Source organism: Carcharodon carcharias, chromosome 2 (assembly GCF_017639515.1).
Source record: "Carcharodon carcharias isolate sCarCar2 chromosome 2, sCarCar2.pri, whole genome shotgun sequence".
NCBI lineage: Eukaryota > Metazoa > Chordata > Chondrichthyes > Lamniformes > Lamnidae > Carcharodon > Carcharodon carcharias.
In genome coordinates this window covers 186,443,239-186,462,961 of record NC_054468.1, presented here as the reverse complement: position 1 = coordinate 186,462,961, position 19,723 = coordinate 186,443,239, and the positions used below count along the sequence as shown (strand labels likewise).

The 19,723-nt window shown below is 41.3% G+C and overlaps 1 protein-coding gene across 1 annotated transcript in view; it reads left to right on the top strand.

Annotated features, from left to right (window-relative positions):
* Nucleotides 1-19,723, top strand: part of LOC121291504 (tyrosine-protein phosphatase non-receptor type 14-like) — a 277,947-nt gene that overhangs the window by 185,809 nt on the left and 72,415 nt on the right. The window contains exons 4-5 of the mRNA XM_041212793.1: nucleotides 5,648-5,745; nucleotides 12,419-12,486. Of these exons, the coding sequence (XP_041068727.1) occupies nucleotides 5,648-5,745; nucleotides 12,419-12,486 (166 nt within the window). The remainder of the gene's footprint in view (nucleotides 1-5,647; nucleotides 5,746-12,418; nucleotides 12,487-19,723) is intronic.

Here is a 19,723-nt window from a genome sequence, read left to right as displayed (position 1 = left end):
TTGCTTAAGGGAATTATCCTTGCTTAAGGGAATTATCTTTGTTAAGAGATTCCAAGCTGCTTCAAAAGACTATAGGCCCAGATTTTGTAGTTATAATGATGATGAAATCGTCAGTGTTCACCGTCATTACTGTGAAATGACAGCAACTTCTAGAATACGCACTAGTGTAGTAAAATGCGGAAATCCAGAAGTTGTTGTCATTGATTCCCTGCTCCCAGCAGGGTACACTGCTGAGGTCCTTGCAGATGGTAATTTTAGAAATCACTTGATTTGACGTGAACTTCCACATTTTATGCTGTTCCTCTTATTGAAAAAACCGTGGAAAGAGTTGCATGTTGTTGAAACAGGTGTAACTGGGATTTTAACAGTGCAATAAGTCATAATTACTGCTCAACAAACTCTCTGGCCCTGAAAACTAATTTTATATTTGTGGAATGTCAAATTTCTCCATTATGATTTTAAAAAAAAGTCTTAGATTTTTAAAATAATAAAAATTATTTTTAAAAGTTTGATATTTCAGCTTCTATCTTAATCTCATGTGTATGTCCCAATCTTTATTTTGCTGTTTGTAAAATGATTGAAAAGTGAAGGATAATCAGTGCTTCCTGGTTTAATCTCTATGAAATGTCTTCAATGTGATTAGCTGCTGAACATGCTTAATTACGTCACTGTTGCTAGACATTGAAGATCCCTTATGGAATGAAATTAACATTGGGAAAGGTGAAATCCATGTCAGAGAGATTGCTAGATCACTGTGGGCACCTTTCTTCAGGGTCAGCAGCAAAATGTGGTTCATACTTATATTTTTGAATTTGGGAAGTATTGTTGTTTAAAGGAACCAGTTGAGGTTATCAATAATCTATACGCTAAACTATAATTAAGTACAAATGTCACATTTCTGAGGATTCACTGAATAAACAATTGGGTGGAACTATGTCATAAGTACTCTATGAATGGTGAACTTAAATTATATAGGGGTCTTAATAGGCTCAACCCTCAACATGTCCACCTGCTACAGAGCAGCAATCAACAAAGCAAATATAATGCTAAGTCTGTAGGCAAAACAATATTTGTCAGAGAAGGTGGTCAAATGCCCCATGATATTAAGGTAGAAGCTGAAATACCAACTTTAAAAAATAATTTTTCTTATTTAAAAAAATCTGAAATTTTTTATACCATTCAGCTCTGGTCCCCGAGGCAAGAAGTAGACATTCATGCACTGGAAGTAGTCTGGAAGTCTGATTCTAAATGAAATGGATGAGAAAAAACATGAAAAATTTGACTTGTCAGCATAGAAAACAGGTGACTGAGAGGTGATTTTATGGAGGCATATAGGATGGTAAACAGCATGGAAAAGACTGAAGCAGAAAATTATTTACATCTGCCTTAGAGAGAAGGATAAGGAAGCATTTATTCGAACTGATAAAAGACAAATCTGGGACTAATGTCCAGTAATTCTTCATACAGAGTTATCCATGGAATCAGTGCCAGGTTGAACAATTGAAGTGAAAACCTAGGATTATTTAAACATTTGGATGCCTCCATGAGAGGACTAAAGGATCACATTGAATAGATGAACTAAGATGGGACTAATGGCTTCCTTATCCATAGTTATCATGTTATTTTATGAAATCCTTCATGGTTGCTAGACTGAAACTCTGGAACTCCCTCCCTAACAGCACTGTGTGTACCTACACTACATGGAGTCCAGTGGTTCAAGAAGGCAGCTGACCACCACCTTCTCGAGGGCATATTAGGGATGGGCACCAAAAATGCTGGCCTAGCACGGAATTCCCACGCCCCATGAAAGAATAAGAAGACAAACAGAAATCAGAAAATATGATTATTCGTATCAGTTAACCCTGATGAAAGATTATCTCCACAGGTGCTGAATATTTCCAGCATTTTTTGTTTTTATTTTGGATTTCCAGCATCCACAGTATTTTGCTTTTTTTTTGACTAATCCTACTCCACCCTCAATCGTAGATTTTAATTCTGGAGTGTTCCTATGTTGACATTTTCATTGTGTTCTATTTGTTGCAGTGTACAGTCACAAAGAAACTATTATGTTCAGGATATGTAAATTAAAAATGCATCCTTAAGTGGGCCTCCCATATCTGAGCACTTCGTTTTAACAGACTAGCCTCCAATTCGGGACAAAAGGTTGTTTGCTTGCTGTCTTGAAAGATCAAATTGTTATTCAGTCTGAAAAATGGAAGAAATGCTTTGTTTTCTGATCAAAAAAAGTCCAGTAGTAGAGGTGCTCAAATTTCTTTCCATAAGATCCTGTGGATCAATGTTTGCTCAGCAGTGAATAAATAACTCCTCAAAAATACCCATTTAAATTGAGTAATTCCAAATCGCACTACACCTTCACAACAGAATTGTCGACATTAAAGTTTAAGCGAACGGCTGCTTTCTGTACACTGACTTACACCCTGTGTTATTTCTTGGAAGTTGCCCCCTTGTAGTCAGTGAATTGCTTTTGAAAAAGTGAGTACTGACTTTTTACAGTTAAAATCCTGCCAGTTTAATGATGATAAACCATGTTTTGTACCTAAATGATCTAGAAGCAAAGTGTACTGAAACTCATATTTTCACTCCTGCTGCAGAAAACTACAGTGATCTCCTGAATCGACCTTATCAATGCCTTTAGAGCATTTGATTCAATATCCTCATTCGCATCCTCAAATCACTCTGTTGCCATGCCCCTCTCTAACTTCTCAGCCCTCCTTCCATGCATGTTCCATTCTTACAAGTAATCCGTTCTGTTGAAGGGTCATGAGGACTCGAAACGTCAACTCTTTTCTTCTCCGCCGATGCTGCCAGACCTGCTGAGTTTTCCAGGTAATTCTGTTTTTGTTTTCCATTCTTACAACTCTGCTTTACTGTGTGTTCCACACTCCATTCCCCACTCTTAACATCAGTGGAAATGTCTTCAGCCATCTTGACCCCACATTCTGAAACTTCCTCCTGAAACCTCTTTACCTTACTGTATTTCCTCACATGTGAAAACACCTCTTTAAAATCTACTTCTTCCACTGTGCCTTTGGACAGGATGAAGCCATGGTGTTTCATTTAACTATTTTATAATAAACTTGGAGACTGACTGCATGAAATTTCTAGCTATAACATAATATCCTCTTGTAAAGTTAATGTGAGAGGACAATCTGCTTTTTTCCCTTAATTTCTAATTGTACCAGCAGAAAATGCAGTTCAAGATTGACTATAAACTGTAGAAGAGTAATGTATTTTCATTAACTAGGAAAAAACTGCACCTGCATAATCAAAGTTTTGATTTCAGCAAATGGAAAGCAGTCTTGTGTTTGTCTCACATGGGCTGACAATTCTGCAACTTAGCAGTATTTATATTATCATTGTTCCGTGGTTGGAAAAGGTATTGCACCAGTGCCAGGTTGTAGTATGTGTGGTAACTCTGGGTGACAACAATATGTGAAAGCACATTTCTACAGTAGCAGTATTGTTAAGCTATGACATAGTGAACATGTTATAGCAACATGGTGGCACATTGCACGGTCTTGGCAAGCAACCATCAACATACCATATATGTGTGCAAATGCTGTCACTGTAAAACGTACACCTGAAGGTTAAAAACAAAAATAAAAACAAAAAAACTGCGGATGCTGGAAATCCAAAACAAAAACAGAATTACCTGGAAAAACTCAGCAGGTCTGGCAGCATCGGCGGAGAAGAAAAGAGTTGACGTTTCGAGTCCTCATGACCCTTCGACAGAACTTGAGTTCGAGTCCAGGAAAGAGCTGAAATATAAGCTGGTTTAAGGTGTGTGTGTGGGGGGCGGAGAGATAGAGAGACACCCAATGGATGGCAATGGATGTCTCTCTATCTCTCCGCCCCCCACACACACACCTTAAACCAGCTGATATTTCAGCTCTTTCCTGGACTCGAACTCAAGTTCTGTCGAAGGGTCATGAGGACTCGAAATGTCAACTCTTTTCTTCTCACCTGAAGGTTATACTTACTCAGATATTTACGTAGCCTCTTGGGGAAAAAAAAGTTGTCTTTGCTCCAATATTGTTTTAAGATCTATTTAGCAGTAAATATTTATTGACAGCTGGGACCCATTTGTTTATTCAGCTTGGGTAGTGGACATTTACATTAATGTTCCAAAAGCACCACTGACCTTTGTTTCCCCTTGGTATTTATACCATTTTATGCTATATTCTTCTGAAGACAGTGAGCTGTGATGAGGCTAGTAACCATCTACTACCTCAACAAGTAACAGATCTTTGGTTAGTCCAGACACAGAATACCATTTATAAAAGCAAAATACTGCAGATGCTGGAGATCCCCAATAAAACAAAGTGCTGGAAAAAAACTCAGGTCTTGCAGCATCTGTGGAGAGAGAGAAAGAGTTAATGTTTTGAGGCCAATATGACTTCTTCGGAACTGAAGGGAGTTAGATATATGATGGGTTTCATGCTGTTGAGAAATGGGGGGCGGGTCATGTCGAACAAAAGGGAAGGTCAGGCAGCTGCTCACCATGTGGCCTCCTGTACACTGGGGAGACCAAATGCAGATTGGGTGGCTGCTTTGTGGAATATCTTTGCTCATAAGCGTGGCCCTATCTTCCAGTTACTTGCCATTTCAATTCGCCATCTCCCTCTCATGCTCACATTTCTGTCCTGTACCTTCTGCAGTAGGCCCAGCACAAGCTGGAGGAAACAAACCTGTCACCTGATTAGGCACTTTTACAGCCTTGTGGACTTAACATTGAGTTCAACAACTTCAGACCATGAACCCAGGCCTACATTTTGATTTTTTTTTCCCCCAAGTGCCAATCTGTATCTTGTTCCCATGTTTTTGCTTTCAGATAGAGCTGACCTTTATTCTACTATTAACACCTACTCTGGACCAATGTTTTGCTTATTTACTACTACCGTTAGCACTCCCTTTACCTTTTGTTCAATGACAATTTTGTCAGATAATCTCGCCCACCTGTCTAACCTGTCCCTGACTTTCCCTTTTGTTCCACCTGACCACCCCCCCCACTTGTCAACAGCATAAAACCCATCACATTTCTACCTCTCTGCAGTTCTGCAGAAGAGTCCTATTGGAATTAATGTTAACTCTGTTTCCCTTTCCACAGATGCTGCCAGACTTGCTGAGTTTTTCCAGCACTTTGTTTTTATTAGAGCTTAGTTGTGTGGGTATATAAATGTATTGGGGGATGAGGTTGAAAATTAACACACAGCCACACCTCACCCTTGCCATCCATTTATGCAATACACACGTTCCTGCCTTATTTTAAGAAATCAGAAGCTGCAGTCACCTTTCCTTTTCTTTGTCGTGTTCCTTTCATAGTTCAGTGGCACTGAGACCAATTGAACTGGCAGTCAGGCTGAGGTAAGTTTCTCAGAATAGCTCAGAGATCAAAACTATCTTCACGGTTCATTGCCTTATGTTGAACCAAAGAGTCTTAAATGCAGCAGTTTTCCTGCTTTATTCTTTGCTGTCACTTTTCCTTTTTATTATTGATCTGATGGTCTATACAACCAATTGCTGTCCAAGGTAATATACAAAATCTTTTTTTTTAAGAAAAGGGAACTTATCCAACTTATAAAACTAATCTGCACCACTTGACAGTGATGTTCTGTACTCATTTCAGGTATCAGTATTATCTTCAAGTAAAGAAAGATGTGCTCGATGGACGGCTTCCTTGTACATTGGAGCAAGGCATCAGGCTAGCTGGTTTAGCTGTGCAGGGTAAGCGTATAATTGCAAAATTTTTGTCTTGCGTTAATGTTGCTCTCAGAAGCTATTGCCCTTATGTATACCCTAAATTTTACATATGCAGCAACATAAATTTAACTTCAATATCTTGGAATGTAGCCAGCGAATCCCCCTTTGACTCAGCTGCATCATCTCTGAAACCAATTCCAATCTGACAGTGGAGTAATACTCCCTTATAGCAGCTGGAACTAACACAACGTTCAAAATCTAGTGCTCATCATTATATACCTACAATTTTTCTGTTCTCATCTGTTGGTATGAGATCAATCCCTGAGCATTTACACAAGAACAGGATATTACAAACTGCATGGGCTGGACTATCTGCTGAGGGCAGGCTCTCTATCCCCTCCAGCATAAATTTTGTAGTTGAGCCCATCTACATTTGGCCAGTTTGTTCCACTTTAACTTTTTGGGAGACAGCCCATTAATTATAAGGCAGTACTTCATCTGTTTCCAGGAGGAAGTTCCACCTCTAGAGTTGCTGGTCACTCAGAGGCCAACAGCTCTGTGCCACACTAAGATAGGTGGCCACTGCTGGTATTGCAGGAGACCTGGGAGCAAGAGGAACTATCGATGCGCCCAAACCCAGGTAAGTCCAAGATCACACCGGGGCTGGGTTGGCAGGCCTCAGCAAGGAGGTTGGTAGAGGGTAGGGCATGTTGGATAGGGCAGGAAGAAGGGTGGACATGGCGAGGCAAAACTGGGAGTGAGGCACAGGAGGCCCAGGAAGGAGGCATCCCCCTGTCCTTTCGCTGACCTGTCCACAGGGTTATACCAGCCAGGCCACACGTTGGCACAGGTCTCTCCCACTACCTGTGAAATCAGAACAGCATTGGAATGAGGGCCCTTAATTGGGCATTAATTTTCCAAATAAGGGCCTAAATCTGGCAACGTGGGTAGGCAGGCTGGCGGCAGTCATGCTACTGAAGGCATGGCACCCTTACTGGTCCACCTGCCTATTTTCCTGCCCACGGGTGGCCTGTAAAATTTAGCCCCACAATCTGAATGCTCTGGCTTTTTTCCAGGTGCGACTGTAAACAATGGCTGGCTATTTGAACATAGAGGCATTCACTACACAGATTTATGCATACACTCGTATCCACATTTATGTATTCGCTTTCCTCGTTCTCTTTTCCTCTTTAGTAAATGTTACTTTACACCAATGGGAAATTTCCGTTGATTTTTCTTACTCCCTAGTTGAATCACTCAATACAACTGTTCTGCCTTGTTTAAACTTAGCCTATACCAGAGAACAAATCTTCAATTTGTCTGCTTTGTAGGCAACACTACCATGCAGTCTACCTCTTCCATTAGTAGCTTCAGGGGTGGTGCTTGGGGTGGGGGTGTGAGGGTGTTTTCTGCCATAAATAGTTAAGAAAATTTCATCTAATAAGCTAAGCAGACCTATGGTCCATTGCTGCTTTTTATGCTGCTGCTTTGTTTGGGTCAGGCCTGGAAACTAGCTTCTGTGAGATTGCTCCCACTATTTATTCTACTAAATATGGCTTCATTCTTTTGGCAATAGAACACAGACTGGGTTCTTATTCTGCTGTGGGAACAAGCAAGCAGAATTTAACACTATGACAGACCTGGGACTGCTAATTTCTTGGAAATCATTCTAAGCACACATCAGTACAAAAGTGTTTGTGTGTTTGGCACATCCTTTTATTTCCTCATATTGACAGATGTGTGAATAAAATAACTGGGATTAGCAGCAAATGCAATTCTGAATATGTTGCAAAATAAATTGGTTTTTCAAATTTGTCTTTCTTTCATTTGGGTATTATTTCAAAAAAAGGTCCTGATCTCAGTCAGTACGGCAGAAGGATTCTACAATGGTGAAAAAAAAAGCAGATGAGATTTCCACTGCTGTTTGATATCCAGGAAGTGTTTGTGTATGATACAGGGTGAAAATAGGGCAAGTTTGGCTGCACAATCTCGCCCAGTGTCATTATCCACTGGCAATCACTGTTCAAGCTGTCAGATATAGAAAGGCCATTTTGGTGTAATAATAGAGGATCCAAAACCAGGTGTCAGAGTAGATCTAGAGTATACTCTATCTAGACTATGCCTAGAGTACATTTTTCAGAGATTCTCTGCACTGTAAATCAAGAAATAGGTTTTAGTTGTAGCAAATTACAGGGAAGAGATTTTTAGGGCACAAAAATAAATTGTTTAGACACACAAACAAATTAACCTAGATTTTCCCTCCATAATGTTGATGGTAACCCATTTATTTTAATACATCAGATACAGAACCTCTCAAGCAGCGAGTCGGTTGGAGAATCTGATCTAGTTTAGCCTTATCTCCAATTTGTGCTAGTGTCAAGTGAAGCTTTATACTAGTAGTGAAGCCATGCAAAGTTATATTTTGTAAATTCATGTCTGACATGGAGAGTTTAGTGTGCAGGAGTGAGTTACATCAGGTTAAAGCAGTAGCTGTTTTTCCAAGCTAAAGAGATGGGACATGTGAATAGACAGAACAGTATTTACACATTTGCATATTTTTATCTTGACCAAAGCAAAGAAGTTGGACAAAACAAAAACAGAATTACCTGGAAAAACTCAGCAGGTCTGGCAGCATCGGCGGAGAAGAAAAGAGTTGACGTTTCGAGTCCTCATGACCCTTCAACATTCTGTCATGAGGACTCGAAACGTCAACTCTTTTCTTCTCCGCCAATGCTGCCAGACCTGCTGAGTTTTTCCAGGTAATTCTGTTTTTGTTTTAGATTTCCAGCATCCGCAGTTTTTTGCTTTTATCAAAGAAGTTGGACCTTTCGCATTTATAAGTACCCTGCTTTTTGTGGCATGAGATCAATTGTAGTGAATGGAATTCCTGGCACCTACAAAGTGTGAAACTGTTATGTAGGTGTGAAGGGACTCAGGAATGTGTACTGCAGCTGTGTTGAGTCTCAGGGAATTTAAGATCTGGTTTATTGGTTGTGGAACAAGCTCTCTATTTGTTAAAATGGTTTATATGAGATTACTTTACAGGCTAGATTTGAAGATGTGGTAAGTTGTAATGTTGGCTAGCAGTAATAAACCAGTTTTAGGTTCAATATGTTTAAACGTTTAAAGTTTACAACAGTGTTGTCCTATAAAGTTGATGAACTAGCTGCTGGAGTAGCTATGGTGACAGCAATTTCACAACACACACTAACCTTAGTAGAAAGCAACAATCTTGATAGAAAACACCTTAGTGTTGGTAAATGTACTTCAGGCATATATTTACTTAACAAACATCTATTGTACCACCATTCAGTGCAAATCTTTACAGTGTTTTTCACCAAAGTTTTGAACTCTAGCATGAATTTATCAGGCACCGCACATCTTAATCAAGCTTCTAGGTTTTTGTCCAGCAGTTGTGAGCAGTACTTTGACGTAATTGGAGTAAGTGCAAAGAATATTGACTTGCATGAGCCGCACCAGATCCATCTCTGTTCCTGCATCCAGAAGGCAGTCCTTGCCTTGATTTGTTGGGGCCTTGATTTGTTGGAGCTGCTCATTATCAGTTTGACTTGCATTCCTCTGCTGCCTTGGAACGGTTATTCTAATTGGCTAAACTGATCCTGATGACTGCTCCCCTCTCTAAACAATGTTGCAGGTGTTTCTGTGGTACAGTTTCAATTGTTACACACCATTTTAGCAGACAGCCAATCAGCAGTAACCCAGCAAATACAGCTCTCACAATCATCTTGCTACTCATCATCAAATGCCTAACGACCATGTCTATTACTCATTTTTCATTTGTTAGCCAAAAGTGCAATTTGCCACATTTGGATTTCCAGTCTACCATATGTTACAAGTGCCTGACATATTGGGCAGCATTGGTTTACAATATTGATAATCCATACTGAAACTGAACTTGTACACTTGAGTTCTGACTAAAGTGTCTACATGCAAAACACAAACATTTTTTTTTCCAATTGATTTCAGAATTTCCAGCATTTACTGCTTGCTTTCTTTGTATATTTGTATAAAGTGTGTTTTATTAATCATTTTTTAACCAAAACTTTCCTCAACAAGACTGGCTGCCATATCCTTATACTACTTCCAGGCCTCCTACATGATCCCTTTCGACTGTTGGTTGCAAACTTTCCAGCAATTAAAAATTGACATCCCTTTGTAAATTTCAGTACTATCCTAATCTAAAAAAGAAATGATTGAACATTTATCAATATTTTAATTGACCTCTCTGTTTATTGGAAACATGCAACTTTTTGTTATTTATAGTTTTATGATGAAAGTTGGGGAAATTTATCAGGACACCTGGCTCCCCTGCCTCCAGCTCTGAAATTGCCCAGTCATAGTGGCCTGGATTTTTAGCCTCGTGTTAGGTAGGGGGAGTCAGGAAAATTCTTGGGAGGAAGTGCCCTGCAAGGCAGGATCTTCATTGCTGGGGGCCGGGTGGGGGCTGGAGTCGAGCCAGCCAACCAGGGAGGAAGTCTGGTGACAGCCACAGGGACTGCCGGGTGCAGAGGCGGGATGTTTAAAAGGCCTGCCTGGTGCGTTGGGAATTTGTCCCAGTGAAAAAGTAACATAGAGGCCCTCTAGTCCTCACTGCTCACACCCCCTTCACCCTGCAAACATTCTCTGTGCCCCATCCATGCCACCTCATGTCCCTATGCCAGGCTCTGCCCTTCCACCCACCCCCATGCCCCCTTATGCTGCCATGCCAGGCTCTTTCACCCCCCACCCCCGTACACCCAATATGTCCCTTCGTGCCACCTATGATGGACTTTGCACCCCCCCCCCCCCCCCCACATACACTCCATATGTTCCCTCTTACCCTTTATTCCAGGCTCTGCCGTTCCATGCACCCCCTGTGTTCCCTCATGCCACCTATGCTGAACTCTGGCATTTGCATGTCCATTGACCCACAGTATGTGTTCTAGAACCAATTAACATCACAGCGTAAAGCGGGATGTGTAAAAAAAAAGCTTTGAAAAAATGTACTTCACTGATAAATTTCTCATTTAAAAAAAAAAAGCCCTGGACTGAAAGCTAATAAAGGTGTCAATCATCCAGGTCCTTTTGAAGTTTCAAAAACCACAAGCCAAAACTACTGGAATCCACTTAACTTGTGTCAATAAACATTGTGAAATTGAGGCAGAGTTCAGAGAGCCTGAACTGTCAATCAAACAATGTTCCCACTGGAGGGCAGGTATTCTGTTAATCAAATAAACATCTGGGTTCTCAGCCAAGTGAACATAATGAACTGCAACTGATCCAGACAGTGGTAGAAGAGTGGAAGATAATGATAAAGAAGCACTGTTACTCGCTCTCTCACTCTCAGCCACCAGCTCAAGATATTGCGCGTACTCTAGAGGATGACTTAGGGACAGGATCTTCACGTGGTATGTGACACTGATATGAATGGCCTTCAGGCAGGGCAGGGGACTGGTACAGGTGACAACTCACTGGAAGGCAAGATCACATGCAAGTGCTGCTGCAGGGGACTCAGTTGAGGTCTTTGAGCAGCCTGCAGAAGAAGATTGTTGCATATGCACAATGAAATGCTTGGTGCAGGCCTGCTCAAAGTCCTGTGGTCAATGTCAAGATGCATAGTAGAGTCTGGAAGACACTTGGTACAGGGCTTTGCACAGAGATTATGATCCATCCTCTCCAGTGTGAAAAGTGGTGACCAGCTCCAGTAGCATACTTGCAGACTAGCCATGATGCAACATTTGATGACCACTGTCTCAGCTTGCAGTACAGCACTTCCAAAAGCCATCTAACATCTGGGTGTTCCGGTAGAAGTTCACTTTGCTGTCATGTAAGGTTAGCCTGCTGCTATGGAAGCTCGGCTTGCCTAAAATGCAACCACTTTCTCCTGCCATTGTAACTGCAGATACCATTATTCAAAGGGGCTTGTAGGGTGTCAGAGCAGTCCAGCAATCTATTCTCCAACAGATTGGCAGAATTGTTGAGGCTGCATCCTGAGGGGGGTAGGCAGTAGCTCCAGGGAATACAAACCTGCTGTCCTCACCTAGGATAATAGCGTTCATCCTCTCACCACTGCCACATTGCCAGTGCCCTTGCTGTTGCCTATTAGCTAACCCAGACTGCTGCTCAGATGGTGCAGTCTGAAGCCAGGCTTTCTGGGCAAAGTGACACTCATAGTGCTGAAAATCCAAGGGTGCACTTTGGTATCTTACAATGGTCAGTCTTAAATGCGTAAGATATCTATACACATGGGGTTTAGAGAGAAACTGGATTGTCATCCCGACTGATTTTTAAAAAAAAAATTGTTGCTTCTCCCTAGCCCAGGGACAATTGGATCAATTATAGCAGAACTACTGTCCCCCCCAACTGAAATCAGAGATCAATACAGAGCAGGAAATAAACCTGGAAGCTATCAGACTTGTTGGATTTGGCTACATGCTGCCTTCACCAAGCAGACATTCAGGAGAATTTGCAGAACTTGAATTAGCAGTATAGTGGAGTCATCACTTTGCATCCTAACTACTTCTGATTCCAAATCTTATCATTGTCAGTTGCAAAATGGCTTGCGCTTTCAAATCCTTTTTAATATTTATAATATTTTTACTATTTGTACTACATCCACCGTAAATTGATTGTGATATGTTTTGTGAAAGGGTTAATTCAATAAGAATTATTGCCAACCCGTTCTCTTTCTTTACAGCTGATTTTGGAGATTATGGACAGTATGAGTCCCAGGATTTCCTCAGGGAATATGTTTTGTTCCCAATGGTAAGTGAAATGATAATAAGGCGTTTGAAATAGATTGGAAATAGATGTATTGGTCAGAAATTCTGGATTCTGTTATGAAAAGAATTTTTAAGTCTACAGGCTGTAACCCTACCTGAATGATTATAAAATTAGAGAATGCACGCATCTTTGCAATATGGACCCACAAAGACTCACCTTATGTAGAAATGCCAACACTGGTTCAACATGTTCCTGGAGGTTTCATCACATCATTTCCAACCATTTTACACAAGTCTTTTTTCTCAATTATTGGAATTGTTTTGACTAATGGGAAGTTTTTGCAGAACATGGAGAAAAAAGCATTCTTTTTTAATGCTGCTATGATTTTTCTGCTGGGACACTTGCTGCAGTGCCCAGGAGATTAATTTTTAATTCCTAAAGATTTGACTCCAGAGTAATTCTGAAGGGTTAGCAACCCAAATTTATGTCAGGATTATGATGTGTAGTAGTTTGTTCAGGTCTAGGATTCCTCTATTGTAGCCCCATCATTATTTTTAAGATTGCCTGATGATTCTCTTTGCTCACCAGCAGCTCTCTCATTTCATCATAGTGAGGGATGTTGGCTATGGGAGTAAGGTCAACATCAAGACTCTCTGATCAGGGTTCAGTTGAATGTATTGTTTATTTCTGTCAGATTGTGGGCTGTTTCTGTGTGGTGGGCCTTTACGGAATAGGAACTGTCCAGACTTCTTTGATTTAGGACCATTACCGTCAGCACATAGAACAGAACTTATAATCTGTTCCTTTGGTGTGGATTCAAACTGGGATCCCAAGGCAAGAGAAAAGTGTGCAATTCACTACACAATGAAACCTCATTTTCTAAATCCATTTTGATCATTTCAGCAAATGGTCAATCTTCATAACTTTGGCTTTCAGCAACAACAAGTATTTTTTTGGCACCTTTTAACACAACAAAGTATCCCAAAGTGCTTTACAGGAAATAAACTATGACACCAGGCACACATGAACACAGATGACCAAAAGCTTGGTTAAAGAGGTAAGTTTTAAGGAGGAGAGAGAGGTAGAGAAGTGAAAAGGTTTTAGGGAGAGCATTCCAGAGTTTAGGGCCTTGACAGATGAAGGCATGGCTATCAATGGTGGAGCAATTTAAAATTGGGAATGCTCAAGAGACCAAAATGAGCAGAGTGATGATATCTGAGGTTCATGGGCTGGAGGGGATTATAAAGATAGGGAGGGTGAGGCCATGGAGGAATTTGAAAACAAGGATAAGGATTTTAAAATTGAGGCATTGCTTAGCTGCGGCCAATGTAGTTTAGTGTGCACCGGGCTGAAAAATGAACAGGACTTGGTACAGGTTGGGACAGGGGAACAGAGCTTTGGATGAGCTCAAGTTCATGAACAGTTGGAAATGCCTACTCCCACAATGGAGTCAGCTAGGTGGAGAGTGCACAGTGCAGGCTTGCTACCCGCACCCCTATCCTGCGCCAGTGAAACTTGGGGGTGCTGGGAATAGGGTGGGAATCCCATAATCTGGTCTTGCCCCCATTTGTAATGGCTCTGCCGTCCCTACGACTCTACAAAGTGATAGGTTCAGACCCTGCTGCCACAAACCACCAGGCCTACTGTCAGGCAGACTGCAGAACAGGTCACATGACTACTTCATTACCCTAAATTTAAAGCTGCAGTCCCAAAATATAATGATGTTAGAAACCTCATAATAGTAGCAGAAATCCTTGGATTCCAGCATCAGGTTTTATGGTTGCAGAATTAGTGTTTCTAATATAGTTGAAAACAATAAATTATTCTGAATATCATTACAAGCTATTTTTGGATCATGAGAATCTATAGGCTGGAAAATGGTCTTTGTTCTGAAAATTTTAAGCAGAAACCCCATTTTAAAGATGACCTCACTGGCAAATTTAAAATAAAAGAACATTATTTCATTTATTACAAGGTCTATTGCAAAACCACAAAGACAAAAATATTCTTTCTTTCATTTTGATAAGTAAATTTGCTATTGATGTTTTCTTCCTAGTAGAAAATTGTTTTGCTAACTTTTTAATCTTTTTTGTTTTACGACAATGAACAGTTTTGGGCAAATTTCTTGAAAGACTCTTCAGGTTTTAAAAAAAAGCTCTTGAAGTAAAAAAGGTTACCGACTCCCCTGCCTTAGAGAGTGGTGAGAATGTGGAACTTACCAGCACAGGGAGTTGGTTGAAGTGAATAATATAGATACAATTATGTGGAGACAGCATAAGCATATCAGGGAGATGGAATGAAGGATTATGCTGATAGTTAGATGAGAAAAGATGGGTGAAGGCTTGAAAGGAACTGAAACGCCAGCATGCTTAGGCTAAATGGCCAGTTTCTGTACTGTATATCCTATGCAGTCCAATGTAACGTGTTCCTTTTGATATATTTCTGTTAAAAACAGTGAATGCTGATTCTAGTTATTGTGCCCAACATTGTGAGTGAGACATTCATGCAGTGTTGGCTTTTGAACTGTCCATTTTGTTTATCTCTCTTTCATTGGGAAATATTTAAGCTGTGCATATTACATGCAATAAAGCATTAACTGTTTTTGTAAATGGATAAAGGAAGAATTTGCAGGGTTATGGGAAAAGAGTGCAGGGGCCTGGGCTAATTGAATAGCCCTTTCAAAATCTGGCACAGACATGCTGGGTTGAAATGGCCTGTTTCTGTGCTGTATGACCTACACTTTTATTACATTATCCTCAGCACAACACCACGCTCCCCCCCACCCCCCCCCCCAGCTGCTTTATCAATGACCTTCCCTTCATCAAATTAGAAGTAGGCACGTTTGCTGATCATTGCATGGTGTTCAGATCTGTTCCCCACTCCTCAGGTAATGGAACAGTCCATGTCCCCATGCAGCAAGACCTGGACAACACTTAATCATGGGCTGTTAAGTGGCAAATAACATTCACACCACACAAATACCAGATAATGACTATCTCCAACAAGAGCGAGTCTGACCATTTCCCCTAGACATTCAACCGCATTACCACCAACTCACTGCATAACTCCCCAAAGCCTTTCCAGTAAGTCAGGAGTGTGAAGAAATACTCTCCACTTGCCTGGATGAGTGCATCTCCAGTAACACTCAAGGAGCTTGACACCAGCCAGGACAAAGAACTCCGATTAATCCGCATCCCATCCACCACCATAAACATTCACCTCCTCCACCATTGGCTCACTGTAGCATCAGTATGGACCATGTACAAGATGCACTTGAGCAACTCACTAAGACTTCGACAGCATCTTCCAAACCCACAGCCTCTACCACCTAAATAGTCAACAGGTACGTGGGAACACCACTACCTGCAATTTCCCCTACAAGTCGCACACCCCCCTGACTAGGAAATATATTGCTGTTCCTTTCTTTGCTGTGTCAAAATCCTGGAACTCCCTCCCTAGCAGCACTGTGGGAATGCCTTCACCACATGGAGCTCTGCGAGAAGATGCCTCACCATCACCACCTCAAGTAATTAGATAAATGCTGGCCTTGTAACATCCACACTCCATGAGCGAATAAACAAAATACATCATACAAACTGAACAATTTTTCTCATTGTTAGTTATTCGATTCAACCCATGTCCATCAATGTTATTGGTACTTTGTGAACGTAAGTATTCACAATGTGTATTGATAGGGAAGAAATTAAATTGTAATTGGATTTCTCTTTGGCAGTAGTTTTTAAAATGAAAAATTGGCAGCAAAATTGTTTTTCCATTTTGCTTGGAGGGAAACATCAGTGATCTCTAAGGTAAATGCCTGCCACCATTGCCTCTCACAGGTCTACTACCTTGGTTATAGCTATGACTGCTGAAATTTTTTGCTCTCTGATTGACCTGCAGTAAAGTTTAACATTGTCATATGAACCAAATCTTCCTCTGACACTCCTGCTCAGTACATCTGAACAGCTAACTTCACTTGAAGTCTTGCACGTGTTGCTGAATTCATTTCGTGACATAACTGTGGTAATTTAGCGGCATGAGAAATAATACATATGGACACATATATCAGGGGACAAGAAGCACAAGAAATAGGAGCATGAGTAGACCATTCGACCCTTCGAACCTGCTCAGCTATTCAATATACTAGCTGATCTTCTACCTCAACTCTACCATCCCATACTATCCCCGTATCCCTTGATTTGCTTAGTATCTAAAAATCTTTCGCTCTTTGTTTCGAATACCTTCAACAACTGACCATCCTCAACTTTCTCGGGTATAGCATTGATTCATAACCCATTGAGTGAAGAAACTTCTACTCATTTCAGTCCTAAATGGCAGACCTCTTATTCTGAGACTGTGGACTGTGACCCCTAGTTCACCCAGCCAGTGGAAACATCCTGTCAGCATCAACCCTGTGAAGCCTCTTAAGCATTTTATATGTTTCAAAGAGATCATCTCTCATTCTTCTAAACGTTTAATGAATACAGATCTGGGTTACATAATTTCCCACAAAGAGCAGGACAAATCCAACCTGGCTAATTACCACCCTCCCCCCCCCCCCCCCCCCCCCCCCGCCCAAATCAGTCTACCCTCGATAATCAGCTAAGTGTTGGAAGGTGTCATCAACAGTGCTATATCGAATGGAACTTACACAGCAATAACTTGCTCATTGGTGCCCAGTTGACGTTCTGCCTTGGTCCAAACATGGACAAAAGGGCTGAGGTGAGATGAGAGCGATTGTCTTTGACATCAAGACAGCAGTTGATCAAGTGTGGCATCAAGGAGCCCTAGCAAAACTGGAATCAACGGGAATCAGGGGCAAAACTCTCCACTTGTTGGATTCATACCTAGCACAAGGGAACATGGCTGTGGTTGTTGGACGTTAATCATCTCAGTTCCAGGACTTTACTGCTGGAGTTCTTCAGGGTAGTGTCGTACACTGAACCATCTTCAGCTGCTTCATCAATGACCTTCCTGCCATCATAAGGTCAGATGTGGGGATGTTAACTGATGATTACACAATGTCCAGTACTATTCGCGATGACTCGGATACTGAAACAGTCCATGCCCATATGCAGCAAGATCTGGACAACATTTAGGCTTGGGATGGTAAGTGGCAAGTAACATTCATGCCACACAGTGCCAGGCAAAGACCATCTCCAACAAGAGTATCTAATCATCTTCCCTTGACATTCAGTGGCATTACCATCGCTGAATCCCCCACTGTCAACATCCTGGGTGTTCTCATTGACCAGAAACTGAACTGGACCAGCCATTTAAATACTGTGGCTATAAAAGCAGGTCAGAGGCTGGTTATTCCGCAGTGAGTAACTCACCACCTGACTCCCTCAAAGCCTCTCCATAAGTTAGAATTGTGATGGAGTACTCTCCACTTGCCTGGATGAGTGCAGCTCAAACAACACTCAAGAAGTTGGACACCATCCAGGGCAAAGCAGCTGACTTTATTGGCACCCCATCCGCCACCTTAAACATTCACTCTCTCCACCACTGATGCACAGTGGCAGCAGTGTGTACCATCCACAAAATGCGCAGGAACTCGCCAAGGAGCCTTCAACAGCAGCTTCCAAACCTGTGACTTTTACCACCTAGAAGGACAAGGGCAGCAGATGTATGGGATCACCACCACCTGAAACTCCCTTCCTAACAGCACTGTTGGTGTACCTGACCACATGGACTGCAGTGATTCAAGGCAGCAGCTCACCACCGTCTTTTCAAGGGCAATTAGGGATAGATGATAAATGCTGGCAGAGCCAATGATGCCCACATGCCTTGAAAGAATTAAAAAAAAAGGCTGAGGCTCAAGCATTGCTGCTTGTGTTACCACTAACCCAAAAATGACCCATTTATTTCAACTCACTCTATTTTCTCCCTGTTAACCAGTCCTCAGGCCATGCTATTATATTACCTCTCTCCCTTGAGCCCTAATTTTGTTTAATAACCTCTTGTGTGGCACCTTACCGAGTGCTTTTTGAAAATCCAGATATGTCCACAAGTTCCCCCTCATCTACCCTGGTAGTTACAACCTCAAAAAAAATTCTAACAGTCCTGTCAAATACTATTACCTCTCATTAATCCATTTTGACTCTGCCCAGCCATATTATAATTTTCTAAGTTCCTTGTTACCACATTGCTAATAATAAATTCTAGCATATTCCGTACTACTGATATCAGGTTACTTGGTCTATAGTTGCCCCTCCTTTCTTAAGGCCACATTTTCCCTTTGAGGTGAGAATTGCATGTCAAGAGATCCTGCTTCCTGTCTGGCAGTACTGGCCCAAGCTATCTTCATGGTGTGCTGTCAGGAATGGGCTGGAGTTGGAGCTGCCACCTCCTGAAGCAGACGTGAGACAGGCAGATGCGAGATGGGCAGTTTAGAAAGCTCACTGGAGCATCGGCCCAGTTTTGTACATAAGTGTAAGGCATTCTAGGCTTCAGTCCCCACTGACTTATGCCATCCCCATGTCCCCTCCATAACCCCCATGCCCACTAACCCAGCATCAATTATGGACTGAATTCATGAGCCCTGTATGTCTTTGAGATGCTCATGAAACTGTCAAAATAAACAAACAGCCATTCAAAAACCACTTCAAAAAACCATAATCCTCTTGGGAGCTCATGAAATTATCAAACACACAGCCATTCAAGTGCCACTTGGGAAAAGCCTTAATCCTCTTTAAATGTTCATAAAACTGTCAAAATAAATAATCATTCCCAGACCTCTTAAGAGAAACATAATCCTCTTTGGAGCTCATAAAACTGTCAATTTAAAGAAATCTCGCCCTTGACAGCTGTATCAACAATCCCTGCTCAGCTGAATCCATTATTGGGATTTGGATCTCAGCCAAGATGAGATCCCATTGCACAACTGTGTCAACAAAATCTCCAGAGCTTAATATATTAAAGCTTTTGCAGTAGTGGAATAGATGGTTATCTGTTGCCCTGCTTCAAAGGCTAAACAGATGGCTTACCTATCAATCATTGAACTCAGCCGTTTGTTCTACCGCCTCTAAGGCTCAGTCTATGTCTAGCCTGTCAAAGAATGTAAAGTTCAATGCATAGAGTCCAACTGACACATTAAGACCTGAATCTCAATATTGTTGAGCACAGAAGAGCACTTTATCCATTGTTTTAAAAAAAAAGTACTCAATGCATTTGAATACTTTCAGAATGCTGATCAATGTCATGCTCAGTTACATTTTAAGAACAAAGCCCTATCATCAATCACTGCATTAAAAACATACTTAATTAGATGCTGTAT